This window comes from Gadus chalcogrammus, chromosome 20 (assembly GCF_026213295.1).
Source record: "Gadus chalcogrammus isolate NIFS_2021 chromosome 20, NIFS_Gcha_1.0, whole genome shotgun sequence".
NCBI classification, from domain to species: Eukaryota; Metazoa; Chordata; class Actinopteri; order Gadiformes; family Gadidae; genus Gadus; species Gadus chalcogrammus.
In genome coordinates this window covers 73004-87787 of record NC_079431.1, presented here as the reverse complement: position 1 = coordinate 87787, position 14784 = coordinate 73004, and the positions used below count along the sequence as shown (strand labels likewise).

At 44.9% G+C, this 14784-nt stretch overlaps 2 protein-coding genes across 6 annotated transcripts; one reads left to right on the top strand and one right to left on the bottom strand.

Annotated features, from left to right (window-relative positions):
• The first annotated feature begins 1000 nt into the window (after positions 1-1000).
• On the top strand, positions 1001-9281 carry nostrin (nitric oxide synthase trafficking). 3 transcript variants are annotated; one of them, XM_056579589.1, is made up of 14 exons: positions 1001-1127; positions 1236-1321; positions 1623-1706; positions 2350-2412; positions 2720-2801; positions 2920-2982; positions 3428-3526; positions 5087-5212; positions 6010-6108; positions 6239-6364; positions 6619-6727; positions 6863-6966; positions 7431-7565; positions 7648-9279. In XM_056579589.1, exons 1-14 carry the CDS (start codon positions 1101-1103, stop codon positions 7780-7782), a joined length of 1338 nt encoding a protein of 445 aa, XP_056435564.1. In that variant the 5' UTR covers positions 1001-1100; the 3' UTR covers positions 7783-9279. The 3 variants fall into 3 exon arrangements, with proteins under 3 accessions (XP_056435564.1, XP_056435565.1, XP_056435567.1); XM_056579590.1 differs by having other exon boundaries at positions 6878-6966; positions 7648-9278; XM_056579592.1 differs by lacking the exon at positions 1001-1127 and having other exon boundaries at positions 1141-1332; positions 7648-9281.
• Positions 8119-13751, bottom strand: spc25 (SPC25 component of NDC80 kinetochore complex). Of its 3 annotated transcripts, none has more exons than XM_056579597.1 (7): positions 13612-13751; positions 13340-13477; positions 12356-12418; positions 9634-9780; positions 9444-9548; positions 9055-9153; positions 8119-8556 (listed from the first exon to the last, which is right to left on the bottom strand). In XM_056579597.1, the coding sequence occupies exons 2-7, from the start codon at positions 13443-13445 to the stop codon at positions 8420-8422; spliced, it is 657 nt and encodes a 218-aa protein (XP_056435572.1). In that variant the 5' UTR covers positions 13446-13477; positions 13612-13751; the 3' UTR covers positions 8119-8419. The 3 variants fall into 3 exon arrangements, with proteins under 3 accessions (XP_056435572.1, XP_056435571.1, XP_056435570.1); XM_056579596.1 differs by having other exon boundaries at positions 8120-8556; positions 13340-13502; XM_056579595.1 differs by lacking the exon at positions 8119-8556 and adding an exon at positions 8796-8863 and having other exon boundaries at positions 13340-13502; positions 13612-13685.
• Positions 13752-14784: the final 1033 nt, after the last annotated feature.

Sequence of the window (14784 nt, the reverse complement as noted above, 5' to 3'; positions counted from 1 at the left end):
GCGTGCGTGCGTGCGCAAGATGGAGCCTAGACTAGCCTCGTGCAGTCCAATGACTGGTTTCAGTCATGTCGCACACTAAACATGGCCCACTTTAGTATTAAACACTAATCACAGCCCACTTTAGTACAAAACACTTATCACGGCCCTCTTTAGTACGAAACACTAATCACGGCACACTTAAGTAGTAAACACTAATCATGGCCCACATTAGTACTGAACACTAATCACGGCACACTTCAGTACTAACCACTAATCACGGCACACTTTAGTACTAAACACTAAGCATGGCCCACTTTAGTACTGAACACTAATCACGGCCCACATTAGTACTAAACACTAATCACGGCACATTTTAGTACTAAACACTAATCACGTCCCACTTTAGTACTAAACACTAATCATGTCCACATTAGTATTAAACAGTAATCATGGCACACTTTAGTACTAAACACTAATCACGGCCCACATTAGTACTAAACACTAATCACGGCCCACATTAGTACTAAACACTAATCATGTCCACATTAGTATTAATCACTAATCACGGCCGACATTAGTACTAAACACTAATCACGGCCCACATTAGTGCTAAAAACTAATCACGGCACACATTAGTACTAATCACGGCCCACTTTAGTACTAAACACTAATCACGGCCCACTTTAGTACTAAACACTAATCACGGCCCACTTAAGTACTAAACACTAATCACGGCCGACATTAGTACTGAACACTAATCACGGCCCACTTTAGTACTGAACACTAATCACGGCCCACTTCAGTACTGAACACTAATCATAGCACTCTTTAGTACTAATCACTAATCATGGCCCACTTTAGTACTAATCACGGCCCACTATAGTACTAAACACTAATCACGGCCCACTTTAGTACTAAACACTAATCACAGCACTCTTTAGTACTAATCACTAATCATGGCCCACTTTAGTACTGAACACTAAACAATAATCACGGCACACTTCAGAGCTGAACACTAAACAGTGTTTAGTAAACACTAATCCCAGCCCAGGTGATTTCCGCCTGAGTGATTTTGTCTGGGCTGGAGGTTCAAAGTCCACAGACGACGAGCGATACGCAGGATGAGGGATCCCGTGGGCAGCTGCTATGTGAGAATTCACGTTTTGAAACTTATTTGAATATTTGTCAAAGAATTTGAGTTGTTGAGAGTGGGCAGTTCCTCTTGGTGTTTGAAGTCACCTCATTTACTGTTTCAGTACAACTCCCTGTACCAAGATGTGAAGCGATATTCAAAGCACGGGGAATACTTCTTCAAAGAACTGATGGCAGTTTTCCAGCAAAGGTATGTTCAAGGTACCAACATTTTGTAGTGGTTTCCTCTGTCCTTCGCTGTGTTATCTGAGTTAAGGGAGTTAAGGGGAATAGTTTGTTGTGTTTCATGTCAATCTTTTAATAGCAATTTCTTTATCATGCACAATATTCTTCAGGTACCTACCCTGTGCCTGGTATAACTTGTTTACTAGTTTAATTTGACATGAACTACTTTATGTCTACGTACTGAAGGAGTGAGGCTTTACTCGTAGCTACCAGGTCCTTCTGTCACTCATTTGTAGTTATGTTCTGTAAATATTAAACTGGAACAGGGCTGAGCTGGAACTCAACTATGCCAAAGGAATCCAGAAACTAGCCAGTAGACTTCTCAGGGCGTCAAAAGGAATGTCAAATAAGTAAGTACCAATAAATAAGAATTGCAAATAATTGCCTGAAAACCAACCCACCACACTGTCCAATCTGGCAACACTAACTTCACAACCTGTACCATTAACCACAAACCAACCCACCACACTGTCCAATCTGGCAACACATACTTCACAACCGGTACCATTAACCACAAACCAACCCACCACACTGTCCAATCTGGCAACACATACTTCACAACCTGTCCCATTAACCACAAACCAACCCACCACACTGTCCAATCTGGCAACACATACTTCACAACCTGTACCATAAACCACAAACCAACCCACCACACTGTCCGATCTGGCAACACTAACTTCACAACCTGTACCATTAACCACAAACCAACCCACCACACTGTCCGATCTGGCAACACTAACTTCACAACCTGTCCCATTAACCACAAACCAACCCACCACACTGTCCGATCTGGCAACACTAACTTCACAACCTGTACCATTAACCACAAACCAACCCACCACACTGTCCGATCTGGCAACACATACTTCACAACCTGTCCCATTAACCACAAACCAACCCACCACACTGTCCATTCTGGCAACACTGACTGGATCACAGGCTCCCTAATCCCACGCGTCCATTTGACCGTCCTTCTGCTTTCTCTCCAAGTTCCACCTACAGCGCCTGGTGCCACGTGTCGGACGAGATGTACTCCACAGCAGACACACACAGGTGCACCCCCTCAACCACCCTTACTAACCCCACCCACCCTAACTCAACCTACCCTAACCCACCAACCTAACCCCAACCCTAACTCCACCCACCCTAACCCCACCCACCCTAATCCAAACCATAAACACCCCAACCCTAACCCCACCCATCCTAACTCAACCTACCCTAATCCAACCAACCTAACCCCAACCCTAACCTCACCTACCCTAAACCAGACCCTAACTCCACCCACCCTAAACCAGACCCTAACTCCACCCTTCCTAACCTTACCCTGTCATAACTGATCTAAACCAATGTCATCTTCCAGAACTCTGGGAAATGCTTTCCAGCAAGAAGCCGTCCTGGAATTACGACAAGTTTTAGACGAGCACAGTAAAAGGAAGAGGCCTGTATGCGATTCACGCCTTCGTAAAGTTTATCACATGATCTTTATCAAATATATTTGATCCCATACCTTATGTCTCTATTCCTTTGTCTGCTGTGGTGTTCATGATGATGTCATCAAAGCTTGACAATCATGTCGAGAAAACCGGAAAACTGTTGACAGCCAACTGGAACGAGCAACTGAAGGTTTCCCAATGTTTCATATTATTATTATAGTTGTTATTATATTATATAACCAGTTTTTATTTGAGTTATTATTACATTGGAATCACATTGTTATGTGTTTTCCACTGAACGAAAATAAACTCAGGAAAAGGGTAGAGATTAGATATGATGTGGTCATAATAGGCTTTTACCCAAAGTCTCGGCCTTTAATGTTGTCAGAAAAGGATTTACAGATAAATTAAATTTTACCTAAACATCTTCACATAGTTATTAATCAATGATTGGTAAAAAATGTCAAATGAATGATACAGTAGATACAAAAATCAACAAAGGGACTTTTCAAATCATATAACTACATTTCAGGGATCATCTTATCAAGTTTTTGGTGAATAATCGTTTTCTCTTGAGTTGACTTTAACAGTACATATATTCAGTTTTAATGTGAGTTGTCTTCCTCATCGAACAGATGAAGAAGAAACTGGTCGGGATAACCAGAGAGCACGAGGCACTCGTCAACTTTGTTGAAACCAATAAGCACATCTGCACTGAAAAGGAAAAACAAAAGGTAAAGGAAAAATCCTTTTCCATAATAACTTTAAATCACATGACCCCCAATCTTCTCAACCGTCATAGTCATTCCCCGATGACTTTCCGTTCTCCACCAGATGTGCTCGGACTGTTCCCCTCGCTTCACAGATATGTGAAGCAAGGGTTAATGACCTGTACCTGTACTGTCTAACCCCTACCTGCTCCTTAATGACCTGTACCTGTACTGTCTAACCCCTAGCTGCTCCTTAATGACCTGTCTCTGTACTGTCTAACCCCTACCTGCTCCTTAATGACCCGTACCTGTACTGTCTAACCCCTACCTGCTCCTTAATGACCTGTACTGTCTAACCCCTACCTGCACCTTAATGACCTGTACTGTCTAACTCCTACCTGCTCCTTAATGACCTGTACCTGTACTGTCTAACCCCTACCTGCTCCTTAATGACCTGTCTCTGTACTGTCTAACCCCTACCTGCTCCTTAATGACCTGTCTCTGTACTGTCTAACCCCTACCTGCTCCTTAATGACCGGTCTCTGTACTGTCCAACCCCTACCTGCTCCTTAGTGACCCGTCTCTGTACTGTCTAACCCCCCTACCTGCTTCTTAATGACCTGTCTCTGTACTGTCTAACCCCTACCTGCTCCTTAATGACCTGTACCTGTACTGTCTAACCCCTACCTGCTCCTTAATGACCGGTCTCTGTACTGCCCAACCCCTACCTGCTCCTTAGTGACCCGTCTCTGTACTGTCTAACCCCCCTACCTGCTCCTTAATGACCTGTCTCTGTACTGTCTAACCCCTACCTGCTCCTTAATGACCTGTCTCTGTACTGTCTAACCCCTACCTGCTCCTTAATGACCGGTCTCTGTACTGTCCAACCCCTACCTGCTCCTTAGTGACCCGTCTCTGTACTGTCTAACCCCCCTACCTGCTTCTTAATGACCTGTCTCTGTACTGTCTAACCCTTACCTGCTCCTTAATGACCTGTACCTGTACTGTCTAACCCCTACCTGCTCCTTAATGACCGGTCTCTGTACTGCCCAACCCCTACCTGCTCCTTAGTGACCCGTCTCTGTACTGTCTAACCCCTACCTGCTCCTTAATGACCTGTACCTGTACTGTCTAACCCCTACCTGCTCCTTAATGACCGGTCTCTGTACTGCCCAACCCCTACCTGCTCCTTAGTGACCCGTCTCTGTACTGTCTAACCCCCCTACCTGCTTCTTAATGACCTGTATCTGTACTGTCTAACCCCTACCTGCTCCTTAATGACCGGTCTCTGTACTGTCTAACCCCTACCTGCTTCTTAATGACCTGTATCTGTACTGTCTAACCCCTACCTGCTCCTTAATGACCGGTCTCTGTACTGTCTAACCCCTACCTGCTGCTTAATGACCTGTCTCTGTACTGTCTAACCCCTTCCTGCTCCTTAATGACCTGTACTGTCTAACCCCTACCTGCTGCTTGAATGAACTGTACATATTTGCTGCACCAAGGGTCATGCTAGATGTATGTACGTGTTGATGGATCAACGGTCATGCTAGATGTATGTACGTGTTGCACCTGGACCAACAGATGCTCAACCGACTGACCAAATCAGCACAGACCCAGGCCAAACTGGACGAGGAATACTTTAGCAGGAACATGGAGGGCCATCAGGTCCGACTGAAGTGGGAGAACACGTTGAAGAACTGCTACCAGGTGTGTTGGCGGCTCACAGAGCAACGACAGCAAGGAGAAGAAATACAGGGTTAATTAAAGAATTAGAAAAACACAAGATGAGATGAGAACGTGTGGAACGAGGTGAGATGAGAACGTGTGGAACGAGGTGAGATGAGAACGTGTGGAACGAGGTGAGATGAGAACGTGTGGAACAAGGTGAGATGAGAACGTGTGGAACAAGGTGAGATGAGAACGTGTGGAACGAGATGAGATGAGAACGTGTGGAACGAGATGAGATGAGAACGTGTGGAACAAGGTGAGATGAGAACGTGTGGAACGAGGTGAGATGAGAACGTGTGGAACGAGGTGAGATGAGAACGTGTGGAACGAGGTGAGATGAGAACGTGTGGAACAAGGTGAGATGAGAACGTGTGGAACGAGGTGAGATGAGAACGTGTGGAACAAGGTGAGATGTTTGTATACATGAGCTACAGTTGAGCAGCTCTGGCTCTCACTGGAACCCATCCAGTTGGCGTTCCTTCTGTTAATAGATCCCCGCTTCAAGCTAAAGTTTGGGGTGGGGAGTAGAGAGGTTTGATTCAGGGGTCAGGGGTCAAAGACGGCCTGCACATCTCTAAATCAATGTAGGGTCAATCAAATGTGTTTTTTTGTGCAGCCAGTTTTGGTATTGGTACACGTCTGACGTGAGGTCAGAGTTCAGGTGGGCTGCTCGGGGGCCACTGGCTTCGTTGCGCGATAAGGTTGTACTTTATTAATCCCCGACAGGAAATGATAGAATATACTTCCCAAAGTATTAACCTCCTTCCACCTCTCAGATAATCCAGGAGCTGGAGAAGCAGCGCCTGGAGATTTTGAGCACCACTCTGGACAGATACCGCCTCCACATTTCAGGCTTTGGACAGAGCCTCATGCAGGTGCAACTCTACTCCTTCCCTTTCATTCCACATGATCATGTTGTGGACTTCTTACCTTCGGCTGCATACAGATGGATGGGTTAGGGTTAGGGTTAGGGTAACCCTAACCCTACTGTATTCCCTCCCCCAGGGTCAGAGGGGGGTTGAGCAGGCGATGCAGAGAGTGGACTTGCAGAAGGACATCCAAGCGCTGGTGGAGGAAACCAGTGCCACAGCCCAGGAGAACAAAGCAGACTTTTTGATGGCTGACTATTTTGTAAGGCTGCTGTGGCTCTCAGTTCATTATATAGATCAAATAAAAGATAAATCAAATCAATCCCATTTTGGTTGGACCCATGGGAATGTACCCGTTACCCAAGAAAGAGCACCTCTCTTAGTTCTGAGACAGAGCGAGAGGCGGTGCTGTCCCTAAACCATACACTGATACGTGGGACACAGAGGAAGCTTTAGTCGGGCATTAGGCCCCACATGAGGAACACTGAACACACACTTTTCATTACTATGCACTAGGAGGAAGACAGCAAATCCCTGATGGGGAAGGAGAGAAGGAGAGACGCCATCAAAGTGAAACTCCAACGTTTGGAAGAAAGCATTGCAAAGACAAAGAAAGATCGCGAGGGTGAATCTCTTAATTGGCTGGTTGATGATACCCTTAATCATGGATTAATTAATCCCCTCTTTTTGTCAACAGCAGATGGAGTGGCTAATAGAATACTAAGGCAAGATGATTTGATTTTTGTGTTAAATTGTTTAGTTTTTTTTATGATAGGACTACTGAAACTGATGAAAAGCAACTCTGATAATCCCTCCTCTGCAAACCAGAAGAACATGAAGGAAACCCGGCAGCTGCTCGAGGAGGTGACCCACTTTGTATTTTCTGACATTGTCTTTTCATAGTTTTAGGGTTAGAAATATGGTATTGGGGTTAGAGTTAGGGTTGGTTTTAGGGTAGTCTCACAAACTGGACTTCAGATTCATATCTAAAGTCTGATGGAAGAGCAGCTCAGATCTGGTGGAAAGTGCGTGTGATATTATATATATAACTAATTTAGCTGACTTCTGGGACAGCAGTCGTCAGTTGTAATGGCTTTCGGTAAAGGTTTCAAATGTAGAAATACAAGTTAAAAACCCTCCTGAAAGCTTCATATACTTGTGCTGATGACTTTTCTTGGGCAGAATATCTCGGTAGCGAATCAAGGAACAAGGTTTAACTCACGGAAAAAGGTCCTACTATGCAAAATCATAGTAGGACAGCTGGATCTGAGTTGATCTAGCTTGAATAAATATCTATAATTCAATATATTTCTTGCTGTGACATGTAGACAACCCTGAAGCAGGATCTCCTTGAAGCCACTCATTATAAGGTGTCCCTGTCGCTGGTGGCGCTGGGGGAGGGCAGGGCCATCCATCGCTTCAGCCACAGCTTCAGCCACAGCATCTCCAAATGGAAGGACAAGGTCTCAATGCAAATAATCTCCTCTTATGTTTGAGCTTGTACCCCCTACTCTGTCATTTATTGAATCTGTTTTCTTTCTAAAGGATTGTGAGCACAGTGTTATTCAACTGACCCGTCCAGTGGTCATGAGGTCCTCCAGACAGACCTCCAGCATGTACAACAAGGGGGCCCCTCCCCCAGACCAGGGGCCCCCTCACCCTGAGCAAGGCCCCCCATGAGGCGCTGGGTAAGATGTAGTGGAGGAGTTGAGCAGCCGCCCCCCTCCCTCGTCAGCCGGTGAAGCGAGCCCAGCGCCTCTCCCGCGGACGCCATTCATTCGTTATTCAATACGAAGAGGGGGCAGGACGTCACCCTCCTCTCCTGCTCTTGCAGCTATGCTAATATAGAATCTCTCTATCCAGATATAATACTCATACATCTAGATATATGGATAGATTATATAGGTGGGGATTAGTCCATGTGTTTTGTACTTTGTCTGTCGTACGGACTGTGCACTTAGTTTTGGTAGAAATTTGATGTAATGTGTGATAAAATTACTTCCGACTGATTCACCGACTCATTTGTCTTGCTCCAAAAAGGAGCCAACTTTATAAGAACAAACAAATATAGTACAAAATAACAAAAAATAATATATTGGGTTCCAAGGTAAGGTGCAGAGTACAATAAACAGGATACGCACACATACAATACACACACCATGGTTCAGATGTTTTCTAGTTAAAAAATCAACATTTACAAGATGAAGAAAGTCTTCTGTCTGGGTGCCAGACTCACTGGATCATAAACGTGTTTAGTTCCAGACTTGCATCTTAGAACCAACTCGTCTTTTTCCGATCTCGAAGCCTAAAAGCCGGTCTAGGAGCCGGTCGAGAAGCATGCCTGGGCAACGAACTCCTTCCTGATGTTGGCCAAGAAGGCGGAGATGTTATTGGTCTGTTTGAGCCGCTTGTCCAGATCCCCCAGGGACTCCAGCACTGGGTCGCTAGACATGACTGAGTGAATAAGAGACCATTAGCACCGGGTCGCTAGACATGACTGAGTGAATAAGAGACCATTAGCACCGGGTCGCTAGACATGACTGAGTCGTGAATAAGAGACCATTAGCACCGGGTCGCTAGACATGACTGAGTCGTGAATAAGAGACCATTAGCACCGGGTCGCTAGACATGATTGAGTGAATAAGAGACCATTAGCACTGGGTCACTAGACATGACTGAGTGAATAAGAGACCATTAGCACCGGGTCGCTAGACATGACTGAGTGAATAAGAGACCATTAGCACCGGGTCGCTAGACATGACTGAGTGAATAAGAGACCATTAGCACCGGGTAGCTAAATGACATGACTGAGTATTCAAAGCTTGAACTTGAACAATCCTTTGGAGAATGACAAAGTGCTTTTTGAGTGTTTTCCATTGGTTAATAAGCCAAGCTAGCTGAGAGCATATATGTATCAGAGGCCCATAACGTAAGGATGAGATGAAGACCTACTCTGATAGGAGCCGTCTGCATTAATCCCCATGGTGAAGGTATATACGTTTTCAGGACTTGCAGGGTTAACATTCTGGAAAACAAACTGCAGCTTTTGGCCTTTCAGAAAAAAACAAAAACAGAAAAAATGTAAGTGCAATAACTATAATTATAAATGCATTATTATTGTACATAAACATTATTTCAATTATACAAGTTTGTTCTGAACAAGAAATTTGATGGGTAGGCATGAGGTAACGGGTAGGCCTGAGGTTAGGGTTAGCCTAATCCTAACGGGTAGGCCTGAGGTTAGGGTTAGCCTAACCCTAACGGGTAGGCCTGATGTTAGGGTTAGCCTAACCCTAACGGGTAGGCCTGAGGTAGACGGACAGACAGACAGAGTTCTGCACCGTGGATTCTTCTGATCTCCAGGCCCAGCCGTTCCTGAAACACCTGCTTGGCCTTCAACAGATTCTTCAGCCTGTCCTTGTTGGCTCTGTTCTGAGATACGACCACTGAGGAGCACAAGAAGAGCCACATGGGAGGGGTGACAACACACCTCACTGGACCAATGGATACCTCTGGAGGCCAGTGACTCACAGCCCCTCCTCTCCACCTGCTCCTCTCTCAGGGTCTCCATCTGCAGCCGGAGGGCGTCTTTCTGCCCCTGTTTCTGCTCCATCTCCACCAGGCTTCGTGAAATGGAGTCCCTCTTCTCCTTCATGAGCAGGGTCTTCTTAGCCAGGTCTGGTTCCAACAACCAACACATCAACCTTCAAGTATTACTAAATATATTAAGGAGGACGAAATTATGATAATTCACTACATTTATATATCGCTGCACCAGTTTTCATTCTTTTGACGTGGTAGTTAGGCGGCAGGCGTGCGTTGCTCAGCCTAAGCTGTAAAGTGCTGCGGGAAACCCTGGTTCGGTTATGGTTAGGCTATGGTGGGTTAAGTTAAGCTAGTTTGGTTATGGTTTGGTTAGGTTATGGTGGGTTAAGTTAGAGTTGGGTTATAGTTTGGTTAGGTTATGGTGGGTTAAGTTAGAGTTGGGTTATGGTTTGGTTAGGCTATGGTGGGTTAAGTTAGAGTTGGGTTATGGTTTGGTTAGGCTATGGTGGGTTAAGTTAGAGTTGGGTTATGGTTTGGTTAGGCTATGGTGGGTTAAGTTAGAGTTGGGTTATGGTTTGGTTAGGCTATGGTGGGTTAAGTTAGAGTTGGGTTATGGTTTGGTTAGGCTATGGTGGGTTAAGTTAGAGTTGGGTTATGGTTTGGTTAGGCTATGGTGGGTTAAGTTAGAGTTGGGTTATGGTGGGTTGAATTAGAGTTGGGTTATGGTGGGTTAAGTTAGAGTTGGGTTATGGTGGGTTAAGTTATGTTTGGTTAGAGTCTGGTTATGGTAGCCCGGTCCTACCAGACTCTCGTTCTTCATTCCCTTTGCACAGAGTCTGTACCTACTCGATTGACAAACATTAACTCACTTGAAGGCGGGTGTCACTCTGTTGGAAGTTTAAAACTATTGGATCAGCCCAGTGCCACTCTGGATCGGCCATAACCAATCGCTAACGTTTGGCCAGGAATCAAACTGTTTGGCTGTAAACAATCCAAACACTGTGAGTGAACGAGAGCTGACTTTAATGTCATTGTTCTCAGCCACTCATACCGCAGACCCCGACGTAGTACTGAAGGGGAATTAGGGTTACTCTAACCCCTAAACCCACTAACATACCGCAGACCCGACGTAGTAATGAAGGGGAATTAGGGTTACTCTAACCCTAAACCCACTAACATACCGCAGACCCCGACGTAGTACTGAAGGGGAATTAGGGTTACCCTAACCCTAAACCCACTAACATACCGCAGACCCGACGTAGTAATGAAGGGGAATTAGGGTTACTCTAACCCTAAACCCACTAACATACCGCAGACCCGACGTAGTACTGAAGGGGAATTAGGGTTACTCTAACCCCTAAACCCACTAACATACCGCAGACCCCGACGTAGTACTGAAGGGGAATTAGGGTTACTCTAACCCTAAACCCACTAACATACCGCAGACCCGACGTAGTACTGAAGGGGAATTAGGGTTACTCTAACCCTAAACCCACTAACATACCGCAGACCCGACGTAGTACTGAAGGGGAATTAGGGTTACCCTAACCCTAAACCCACTAACATACCGCAGACCCGACGTAGTAATGAAGGGGAATTAGGGTTACTCTAACCCTAAACCCACTAACATACCGCAGACCCGACGTAGTACTGAAGGGGAATTAGGGTTACTCTAACCCTAAACCCACTAACATACCGCAGACCCGACGTAGTACTGAAGGGGAATTAGGGTTACTCTAACCCTAAACCCACTAACATACCGCAGACCCGACGTAGTAATGAAGGGGAATTAGGGTTACTCTAACCCTAAACCCACTAACATACCGCAGACCCGACGTAGTACTGAAGGGGAATTAGGGTTACTCTAACCCCTAAACCCACTAACATACCGCAGACCCGACGTAGTACTGAAGGGGAATTAGGGTTACTCTAACCCCTAAACCCACTAACATACCGCAGACCCGACGTAGTACTGAAGGGGAATTAGGGTTACTCTAACCCCTAAACCCACTAACATACCGCAGACCCGACGTAGTACTGAAGGGGAATTAGGGTTACTCTAACCCCTAAACCCACTAACATACCGCAGACCCGACGTAGTAATGAAGGGGAATTAGGGTTACTCTAACCCTAAACCCACTAACATACCGCAGACCCGACGTAGTAATGAAGGGGAATTAGGGTTACCCTAACCCTAAACCCACTAACATACCGCAGACCCGACGTAGTACTGAAGGGGAATTAGGGTTACTCTAACCCTAAACCCACTAACATACCGCAGACCCGACGTAGTACTGAAGGGGAATTCAAATTGAGCGGAAGTACTTAGGCCTGCGGAGCCAGGCTATGGTTATGGTGGCCTAGTTTATGTTATAGTTAGTTTGGTTATGGTCGGGTTATTTCGTCATCTCACAAGCAAAGAAGTGTGTTAATGGGTCAGCCTCAAGATTATCTGTACAAGACAGGGAAGAGTGAGTTAACTCTAACCCATGTAGAACAGAGTATATAGCAGGTTCTCCAACACCATCAGAAGAACAGAGTGTATAAAGCAGGATCTCCAACTCCATCAGTAAAACATAGAGTGTATAGCGGGTTCTCCAACTCCATCAGTAAAACATAGAGTGTATAGCGGGTTCCCCAACTCCATCAGTATAGCCGAGTGTGTATATAGCGGGTTCTCATACAGTAGAACAAAGTAGGTTCTCACCCTGTTCGTTTGTCTGAATGGTTTCAAACAGCTTGTCGTCCTCACATTTCTTGGAGCAGGTATCTAAACACACCAATCGATTCATTAATTCACTACAGCAGATTCATCAAAGCTAGGTCCAATTTAAAACAAAGCGCAGTGTGTCAAATGTAGTGCAGCTCACAGAACGGACGGCAGAAATGTAATATTGTGTTCATAATTACATTTTATTGAGGATATAATCCCATAGGAATGGTGTTTGGTACCCTTAGAAGAGCCCTTATATCTACAAAGGGTCTCCTTAAGGGACAGAGCCTCTCCTTAAGGGGACAGAGCCTCTCCTTAAGGGACAGGTCCCCTCCTTAAGGGACAGGTCCTCTCCTTAAGGGACAGGTCCCCTCCTTAAGGGACAGAGCCTCTCCTTAAGGGACAGGTCCTCTCCTTAAGGGACAGGTCCTCTCCTTAAGGGACAGGTCCCCTCCTTAAGGGACAGAGCCTCTCCTTAAGGGACAGGTCCTCTCCTTAAGGGACAGGTCCCCTCCTTAAGGGACAGAGCCTCTCCTTAAGGGACAGGACCCCTCCTTAAGGGACAGGGTCCTCTCTCTAAGGGGACCTTCTCTGCCATAGGGTGTAAATGGAGGGTAGATATTCAGTTGGTGTCAATCTGCCTACTCATCGCTAGATGCTACTAAATCCTACAGACTGCAACTTTAAACAAATGACCTTACGTTGTATATTGGAAAAACGCTTTGACTCTTTAATAGATAAATGCCTGACGTAAGAATGCCTTTCTTACACGCATTCGTTAATGTGACACACTGTTAGCTTTTGAAAGTAATATCATTATAATGTGACACACTGTTAGCTTTTGAAAGTAATATCATTATAATGTGTAAGGGTTAGATTACATGATGTGCAACATCTGTAGTAGCAGTTGATAATGGAATTCCTTCCAACAAAGACGATGGCAACGTTACAGTTAAACCAAGAGACGTGGAGGCCTACCCGCAGCAGACTTCATGGACAGTCTGTGGGACAGGCCCAACTCCACAGCAGCCTCGCTTATCTCCCCGGAGGTCTGGACCAGGAGCCGGCTGTAGACCTCCTCCATCGCCACTCGGAACGAGTCGACGACATGGGGATCTTTGATAGAAGCCATGGTCATAATCTGTGATGAGTGGACGTCAGTGTTTAAAACCTTTTCACAAAGACAACATACTAACCTTAGTGTTTAAAATATTAAAATGTAGGATTTAATAAAGTGTAAAGTTACTAACCTTAATGTATAAACACACTTTCTGTTGTCCGTTAATCCGCGAGTTGCTTTCAAAAAATCGCGCGCATCCGGAAACTAAGGGATTTGTGTTCCGGAAATGACGTGTATGTCGACGCTTCGTAAATACATTTATATTTAAATAAATAAATAGAATACAAGAAAAATAAGTATTTTTAGATTATAAACTACATTGTATTATATTTTTGGTTTTATACAAATAGAAACAAACACCATACAATGCCCACAACGTAACAAAAATGTAATGCTTTTTTCATTGTTAGGAATGCCTGCCACCTTGTGGTGAATATAGCGAAATCATGTTGCTATATTCACTAATTATGATATTAATAGATTTTAAATCACTCGCTTTAATGTGGGAACACTATTCCTTGTATCTGAAGACTCATTTGTAAGTAAGAAAATCATGGCCTGTGGAATGCTTAATGTCTATCTTACTGTAGTCTCGCAAAGCCAGACCAAACTACAAAGTAGAATGGTCTGGAGCCACGCTACCTCAAGCCGTCTATCCGTGGGGAAACTGGGCGGGCCTGTTTTATTTCTTTAAACCAATCACAATCGTCTAGGGCGGGGCTAAGCCCGGGAAGCAGCAGCGGTGTCCATGCAAAATAGTGCCGGGGGGGAAATTATTTTGACGGAACTTCTTGACGTTCAGAGGCTGTCAGAAATGGCTCAATCCCAAACGCCACAAAAAACCATTAACGATGTATGTCGCCGATGTGGAGATAATTTTATAGATAAAAAGAACAAACATCGTTTGATTCTTTGTCACGATGATTTCAAGCCACCATACACTTTGGCCCACGGGACCTATAAAAACGAACGACGTTTTAACATTTATATGTGGTTATTGTAGAACACTACTAAAGAAATACCGTAGGAGCTATTGTGACGTGGAACGGATCGGTTCATTGGTTAAATCCATGTCAAACGCTCATGCCGCTGTCAGAGTGAAACGATGGGCCAAATCCACACCAACCGGCGATAGTCGTGACCGCAAACGCATCGTCCCCGGGGGAATCCTGCCAGACGGAGTCTGGGCTTTTCCAAGGTAATGTCAAAATAGGCTATGTTGTGGTCCTACCATTGTAATGAAATCAGATAGTCAGTAATCAGTAATTACATTATATTAAAATTAAACAAGATTGGATGTCTA